Source organism: Calidris pugnax, unplaced genomic scaffold (assembly GCF_001431845.1).
Source record: "Calidris pugnax isolate Ruff unplaced genomic scaffold, ASM143184v1 scaffold188, whole genome shotgun sequence".
Lineage (NCBI taxonomy): Eukaryota > Metazoa > Chordata > Aves > Charadriiformes > Scolopacidae > Calidris > Calidris pugnax.
Window position 1 is genome coordinate 13,244,633 of NW_015091257.1, and position 8,688 is coordinate 13,253,320.

An 8,688-nucleotide genomic window follows, 5' to 3' on the forward strand; every position below is an offset into this window, starting at 1 on the left:
TGGTCATCCCCATGTATTCCCCAAACCTCTTTCTACACCCATTCTGTTTGTGAACAATCCAAGTTCTCTATTCCAAGTTTTTCCACATCAAGACAACTCTCATCTCCCCAGACCTTTAACTGTGGGTAAACTAAAAATTACACATCTTCATTACCCTGCAGAAATTAAGTTATATTCAGGCAAGAAGGCATTCATCACCTTATGTCAGTGGACAACAATTAAACACACCAAAAAATTTATTTAATAAATTTTATTTATGCAAAGCCAATCCAAAAGTGTTGTGTAAAAAGTGAAAAGCTCTTTTTACATATTAATAAAAACCTTGGTTTTTTTTTTTTTTTGCACATCGTCAGTGTGGGAAGAGTGAGGATTTGACTATTTTATTTACAGGAACCCACTAAGTTTGTTTAAAAATATAGGTATTAAGTAATTCTTATTTTCTCTAAAAGCTAATTGCTGTACAGTATACAATAGCTCAACGTGCCTAAATAACCAAGGGTATCCCATCATAAATTGACTATACAAGCTTTTTGTGCCCAAATGAGAATATTCTCGTTTTGATGTAATGCTTTTGACCAGTGCTTGGGGTTTTTTTGTTGGTTTGTTTTTTCTTTCCAAAAACTGGGGGCAGGGGGGGAGCCTTTTTTTTTTTTCTTAAATGTATACAGTAGTCAAATTATATTACTATGTTACACCCAGTATTTCCTTAAGGAAGAAAAGTTACGTTCCTTGACCCTCCAGTTCGGCTGCTGCTATATCTGGTTCTTCATCATTGTAAATGTTCTCTGCCTAAAGACACAAAATATTACAAGTGGTAGACACAATTGTTTTTAAACAATCTTTTACACTTTATATAAAAAAACCCATGATAGTACCAAGAAGGCACAGACATCATCCCCTTCTCAAAGAGACCCTCTCCCTGCTTTTTCTTAAGGGGTAGCCAAATGTGCATACAGTGGCTAGACTTCAGCAGTTCTCTTCTCACATTGTTTGATTTCAGCAGGATAAGCCTTAGCCATTTAATTCCTTAGCATGAACATTTCATTGTTTGGACTTGTCTCAACCTCATTCTGAACACACAACACAACTTAAAGAAGAGGTATTAAAAACTGAAAGCCTGCCTTCAGTGAAAGCACATTTAAGTCTGTTACAATTTTTAACTTGTTATTCCCAAGTGATTTTATTCCACATTTGTAAGATAACTGATCAAATTCCTATAACGCAAAATATGAACTAACTGGAGAGTTAAAAGGCATCTTGCTTCACAGTCAACATGCGGGGGGGGGAAAATAAAGAGTAAGTCTTGGGTAGTATTGGATATAAGTTTGCAACTGCCAGATTTATTCTTACTATTAACTAGTACTCAAGACTTGAAGTCAAGAAAAAGCTAGCGATTGTATCTATTCAGGTTGGTTTAGTCTTTGTTTCCTTTTGAAAGCCTTACTCTCCAAACTAACAGTGTAAGAAGGCACAAGCTGCCCCAAGAAGAACAAGCCATTTCAGTTTCATTTATGCAACAAGCTTCCGAGCAATTCCAGAGCTGCTGTGACACTCACCATTTGCCATATCTGCATTATGTTGTCCTCCGACACAGAACAGATTACCCAAGGCTCATTAGGATTCCAACTGAAGTCTGAAATTTTGGCAGTGTGTCCTCCATGAATAAACTGTTGAAAAAACCACAAGCTCCAGTGAGCCATTTCATCTTTATAGAGAAATCTGTTAAATCCCAAGGTTCAGAACTTAAATTCATCATGCTAATGACAACACACAGAAGAAAAGCTTGCTACTAGAGTCACAATACAGAAATGGTGCGCTCCATCCATTGCTTATGGACAAGGATGCCATTGCTGAGATGGCATTTAAGTCAACAGTTCATCTTGTTATAACAACTGACACCCCCAGAAAGGTGCTACTTCAGGTAAGGTTGGCCTGTGAAATCCAGCCATATTTTATATCCATTACCTCATATAATTATATGAACACTTACACAGTTACACAGGAAATGAGGAAACAAAACAGGAAGTATTTCTAATTGTTTCCTAAGGAAGCAAAACAAAACATAAACCTTTGTACTTTCTACATCAGTAAGGTGTTATATGGGACCTAACCAACCCAATGCAAGGTAAACAATTTGAGGCCTTGGCTTTATACACATTTAGTTATAAGAAGAGTACAGACAAGCACATGGCCAAACCATTAATATGTTCAACAATAAAGATGTGTAAATCACGCCCCAACAGCTTTGAAAAATAATAAATAATCACTGCCTTCAGACCTGAACAGAGGAAACCTACTGCCAAGCGAGAGCAATGGACTGAAAACTGGAGAGGAGAAAAGATTTAAGAACTGCTGCAGTTTTAGCAGCACAGTCATAAGGCATCGTGCTGCCACATAGCACGTCAGCAGACTGAAACCCCAACAAAAGCATACCAGCAGCTCAGGAGGCCCATCTTCTGCATCCTCTGCAGACTGCTCTTCTCCAATTTTACTGTAAGAAAGTAGTTTATACCTTTTATTAATAATGAAAATCACATCCTGTATTAACAGTTCCTAGCCTTTGTTTCCAGTATTTGCTTTTGCTACTGGTTTTTCTCACTGCCAAATAACTGTAAGCTTCAGGTATAAAACGTCAACTGTTTGGTGTTATCACTCCTGAAATAGAATCTAACTTGTGAAGAACATGGAGGCAGAAATCATTTATTACTAAAGACAACAGAAAACAATTCTATCAGTAAGAAACCCTCACAGAGAAGTAACATTAGAAGTACTGCGCTGCTTCTACTGTATGCCCAGAGGACCAGGTCCAAGTTAAGCAAACAAGGCAGGCTACAGAACAGCACAAATGTAGTTTACTAAATAAAGCAGCCCTGCAGCCTTAAGTCTATCTGTTCATACATACTAGAAGGAAATGTTCTTTACCTCAGATCCCACACGTTAAGCCGACGATCAGTACCGCTTGAAGCAAGAATGGTTTCATTATGAGGAGACCAGTGAACCTATTGAAAGAAAACAACTTGACTGGAGCAAAGTTACTGAGTTCTAAAAGCATGTCCTAGAAAACTGTCATCAGCACCCAGACAATAAATTTCAACAACTATACTCAATACAGCAGCTTCTTCCAGCATGAAGGATATCCTATAGCTCAAATAGAGTGTTTTAAAGTTTCTCAAGTTGAACAACCAACATTATTTCACTATTACCAATTTAGCCTATCATGAAATTTAATTGTCCAAAATTTACTGTTACTTGCACCTACTTAATAGGCAGAGCTCACAATATTAAATTTGAACCCAAGTTCCCTCTACAGCAGGACATTTTAGAGGAACCTTCTACCTGAACTGAAGGTACTTGCAAGCTCCCAGTATCTTTTTAGCAATAAGCTGACTATTTGCTTCAGAGTCAAGTGGGGAAAGAAACTATGTGGTACTGTCTGTATTTGTTGAATGAAAATTTGCTATTTAATGTTGAACAGACTTATTTATTGTGATTGGTCACTGTATGGAAATCTACATGTTCTTGTCCAAATCAGCAGTCTTCTATTGTTTTCCTACAGCTTGTGAGAAAAGTTTACCCACCTGAAAAATTTCATCTTTATGTGACTCAAAAGAATGGAGTTTCAATTTTAAGTTCCGAAGATCCCATAAAGCCACTGTCTGGAAGAAGTAACAAGAAATTGTTTTTACTATAATGCCTATAGAGTTATTATCTAGAATACTTATGAATTTAAAGTATACACAAATAAAAACCTTGTCAGCAGAACCAGTTGCTAGAATGAACTCGCTGTAAGGATTGAAGGACAGACAGTTGACCTCAGCTGTATGAGCATCTACAGAATGACTTGGTTTGGATGTGGTATTAGATCTTGTGTCCCAACTGTTGCAGTGAAGGGTTTGGGGAAGGGTAAAGGGCAGGGAAGAAAAAGAGTGAACAAACATTAATTTTCACAAGAGGTTCCTTTTCACTACACTACTGTCCTGGTTTGACAACAACTACACATTAGTTTAAGAGACTACATTATTGCTAAACTTAAGTCTAAAGCTACAGTTTTTATTCCATAACCTTTCAGTATTTTGTGTCTATTGTGCATGAGCAGCTTGCACAGGGAAGCTGACACATATATTAATTTCATCTTATTTTCAAATGATACAAATACATTAAAACTGCTTAACTCCAACTTACATCATAAGCTTCTGGTCATCCGCCACAGATCCAAAGAGAGATTCATGGAGCAGATGCCACGCCACATCTTCTACTACTGCAGAGTGTCCAGTAAAAATTGCTTTCGCATCAACAATTTTGCCTTCTTTTGGTCCAGCACTTATATCCCATAAACACACAGTCTGGAAGTAAGAGCCATATTCTATTGTTACTCTGTCTGACTGTATCATCTTTCAAATAATAATCACATTCTACACATAAGCAGAGAGATGACACTCCCTAAACAGTTCTTTGTTTTTGAAAAGGAACCCTTAATGTGTCATGAGAACTGAGCTAAGTTATCAATCAGTTTTCTGCAAATTTCCAGACCCAAGGATTATGGTCACAAAAGCAATTCACATTTTTAAGCCCACAAAGAAATTTATAAGCTATTAGTTCAATTGATCTTTGAGAGTCTTACTAATTTATGGTCTCAGAACCAAGTGAGTTTAAAGGGTTGTTATGCAACAATTTGTTTCAGCATACAACTATAAAAACACTCTGTTCTTAATCAAGAACGTTACAACGAAGTGATTGTTGATTACAGCCTAAAGTTAACTGGCAGCTTTTAGAAATATAATTACAGTATGTGAGAGTTTCCTCACATAACAGTATGCAGCTACACTAACCCAGTTTTTCTCTAATTATCCATTACAGCATAAATTAAGAACAATTGTTTGGCTGTGGTGTTTTGGGGGGTTTTTTTAGATAGGGGAAATGATGTGGTTTTTACATGATCATCTGACGCACTGAGAAGATGTCCACTCAAATTTGAGTTCCATGATAAGCCATAGCCTTCCTTCTGGTGCCCTCTTAATCTAAGGTCAGGGTTACACTCTCCACTTGGGTCTGAAAGAGAGGAAATTCCTTCTGTTTAACTTCAAGTTGCACATCAATCTGTAAGAGCATCATTATCCCCTAAGAACTTTATGTCCATTGCAATAATCACATTTTATATATCGGCCTCTTAGTAAAGTGCTGCATTTATCAAGATTCTCTTACAATACTGAGAATAACCAGGCAATTAAAGTCACCAAAGATATGGACCTTCTTATTTGGATTCCAAAGCCCATCACCTCTCCTCCCAACCACAGTTTAATACAAGTTCACCCCTCAATGACAAGTGGCATTTTGCTTAAATTCAAGGAGTTTGACCTACCTGGTTTTGAAGGATGTTTAGTGTAATCAAATACCAACACATCAGCAGATGGTGTTTTTGTAGCAATGATGCAAGGATTCTGCGGCATGTAACGAGCACGGTTTACTTCACCTTCATGGTTAATTTTGATCTCTGTTTCAATTTTGCCAGTCACAGATCCAAAGCCACCAAACTCTACATTTGTCAGAAAAGAGCCAGTTCATCACATCAACTATTTTAAATAAGTGAAACAGCGTTTCATGCCATCTCCCCTACTCCAAGAAACAGTGGTAAGTATCTTATCATGAAGCCTATGAAAGAATAGCATCACCTGACACAACAGCATTAACACTTTAGATATTTTGCATCCCTTATGATATAGACTAAAGCTCTGAAAGAGTTTCTATTTGAGTTAGATGTGTATCAGTTCTTACCAGAACTGACAGAGCTGGCAGAAATGCTATAGGAATTGTACATCCTAACGTTACCTAAGTTTTTCTAAGGTTCCTCTTCTTAGTCACAATTAATGATCCAGAATTAGTGTAAATTGATAAGTATATGTCAGCTTTAGTATTTAACAGAAAATCAGAATACCATTAGACAGAGCACTTATTAATGCTATTTCTAAAACCTAATCTAAGAATGTATGCATTGCCCACCTCCTTTGTCGCTGTCATATTGTGAAGTATCAAACTGATCATCGTTGGGAATCTGGACTCTTGCAACAACCAGATGGTTCTGTTCATCAGACGTGTGTGTTCCCAAAACCAGCCAGTGCAGAGCATAATCCTTCCCTTCTGGCCTGTTTAGAGTAATAAATGAATAGAATAAAGTTACATGCTCAGTTCCAGAAGTTCAATAGCTAGCATCAACAATACTCAAGATTCAAACTTCTTCAGGGAACTAGAAGAGAGAGACTCATGTAAATGACCCTTTCTTTGTCACAAGAGACTTGTGCAATATAGTGAACTAGACTCTGACATAAGCAAGTCAAAGATGCAACCAGGAAGGCTAGAGTGACAATACAAATCAGCAAACACTGCCACTATGGCTTGAAAGGGACAATTACAATTTGCACAGTAGTTACAGGCGACACTAATACCTACTTCTGTCTTTAATTCCCCTGGCAGTCGCATAGTATTGAATAAGAAAAGTATCAATACTACTTTCTATAAAACACAAATACTTAGGACAAGTGGCAACCTATTTTAGTTAGTTCTCAAAAGCTCTTACCAGCTATTATTTTATTTCAGAGGCTCATTTTTAAATGCTGTACAAAGCCTAGCTAACTAGTCTCAACTTCTTCTTCTGGTGGTGAAATGTAACATTTAGTAGTAAGTGAAAGGCTGGATGGACACTGCCATTTATCTCTGAAAGGAAAAATTTAAACAGTCAAAGCCAAGCAACTTATGAATTCTTGAAAACAACAAACTAATTATGCTGTCTAAGTCCAAGCAAACAAGAATCATTTGGGCAATCATAAACCACCACAAGTATTACTACACCAGTTCCGCCATCATCATACATTTTGAGGGGGAAAGAAAAATACAAAACAAAATAAATAAAAAAAAACAAAACACACAATGCACACACACTTACTTGTATCAGGAACAGGTGTCTCATCATGCCAGGTGCCATACAAAGAGGCAGTCCTTGCCTTAAATGGCTTACATATTTTGACACTGGATAATTGGAAATACCAGGTTTTAAATTGAATATTAAGTCAATCTGCAAAATACGAGGCAAGCAGAAGTGTTCCTCATAAGGGCTCCACACCCTCACATCCCCACTTCATTTTCTCCATGCCATAAGGAGTTAGCTCACATCTCTCAACATCTTCCCCAAACATTCTGGTACAAAAAATTAAGTGATCATCTAACCACCAAGTATAGCATCACATACATAAGGTGGAATTATAAAAAGAGACCAGCCTCTAATTATTGCATGAACTTTACACAGAAGATATTTTAAAACCCAGCTGTATCCAGTTTACAACAACATGAGGGACCTGGCTCTTGTCCACTACCTCAATGGAGCCCCGAGTGGTTGCTGCAACAATTTATGTTCTATAGTACCTGGCACATGAACAGACTCTATCCCCGTCTTCAAAATTCTTTAAGAAAATAACCAGCGAGCCCACAATTTTCAGAGGGATGTGGAAAAATGGGAAATTAAAATATGCAAAATCAACAGTGAGCCAGGAACAGAACTAGTATTTGAAGCACCAGTTTTAGGACAATACTCTCTTAGATAAGTTCAGGCTTAAAACAAAACAAAAAAATTGGGAGACAGATACTATAGCTTCTATAGAATAGTAATATGTAGTGCACAGGAGGAAAACTAGTCGTCAGGATAAAGCTAAGTTGGCACTTAGATTTCTCTGATCAGAATTAACTACCGAAGGGCATTAGATAGCTTATGTATCAGTAAATTGAGAACGATTTCGCTCCTCACACCTCATGACATTGTCTGCTCAGCTAAGCTAGAGTTCTGTAAATTATCAACTTGTGACTTTTTTCCTCAAAACCTCTGCATACTCAAAGGGTTTTTGAAGTCGTAAGCAAAATAAAATGTTGTAAGCTCACACAGAGCAGCCTAATGCAAATTATTCTCATCTTGCACGGGTTTTATCCTCACATTACCCGACAGACACAGTGAGCAGAGGCAGAAAGAGCAGTGGAACGAGCAATAGCACATAGCCTCAGCTCCTGCTTTGCAGACTAAGCAAACCGGCAGCAGATCCCTGTGCCTTCCCCGGCGCCTTCCGGGCCTCTCCTCCCTTCTCTCACCTGGTCACATCAGGCAACCACTGCACGGTGAGGCTGGGCCACTCCAGCGCGTGTGTCATCACCAGGTCGTACAAGAAGGGGGTGTTTTTCTTCCAGATCTTGTACTCCTCGCTGATGACGCGCTCCTCCACCGTGTCCTCCAGCACTGCAGGGAAGAGAGGGAGGTGAACCGGGGGCTCCCGCCACAGGCCAGGGCTATAGCGGGGAGGGCGCGGAATAGGAGAAGGGGGGTCCCGAGGGGCCCTCAGGGGCGGCCGCCGGGGGAGCAACCGCAGCCGCCCCACCCCGCCACCATCCCGTCAGAAGCCCCTCGGAGAGGAGGCCCAGAAGGGCTTCAGTCTCTCACACACACACACACACTCGCTTCCCGCCCCCCCCTCCCCAGGGCACACGCGTCCTCGCCCCGCCGGAGAGAGGGGAAGCAGGGGGGTGTCTCCTACCTTCCTTGCTCGCCATTTTTGGGTGGGTGTGTCGGCGCACAGCCGGGGCGCGGCGCAGGAGGCAACAGTGAACGACGGGGAGAGGGAAGGAGGAAGGGAGCGAGGCCCGCCGATGCTGACG

The 8,688-nt window shown here is 39.6% G+C and overlaps 1 protein-coding gene across 1 annotated transcript; it reads right to left on the reverse strand.

Annotated features, from left to right (window-relative positions):
* Positions 1-235: 235 nt before the first annotated feature.
* On the reverse strand, positions 236-8,682 carry RBBP7 (retinoblastoma binding protein 7). The gene is made up of 12 exons (XM_014960144.1): positions 8,568-8,682; positions 8,128-8,272; positions 5,998-6,140; positions 5,360-5,533; positions 4,934-5,049; positions 4,183-4,343; positions 3,750-3,876; positions 3,579-3,656; positions 2,923-2,999; positions 2,434-2,491; positions 1,557-1,667; positions 236-789 (listed from the first exon to the last, which is right to left on the reverse strand). The coding sequence occupies exons 1-12, from the start codon at positions 8,581-8,583 to the stop codon at positions 721-723; spliced, it is 1,275 nt and encodes a 424-aa protein (XP_014815630.1). The 5' UTR covers positions 8,584-8,682; the 3' UTR covers positions 236-720.
* Between the last annotated feature and the right edge of the window lie 6 nt (positions 8,683-8,688).

Excerpts from the sequence above, each read along its gene's own strand:
- RBBP7 (XM_014960144.1), bottom strand. Across the intron at positions 5,534-5,997 it reads ATATGACAGCGACAAAGGAG|AGTTTGGTGGCTTTGGATCT; the intron begins GTGGGCAATGCA and ends TGACAAATGTAG. Across the intron at positions 4,344-4,933 it reads TCAGTGCGTCAGATGATCAT|ACTGTGTGTTTATGGGATAT; the intron begins GTAAAAACCACA and ends TCTTACTTCCAG.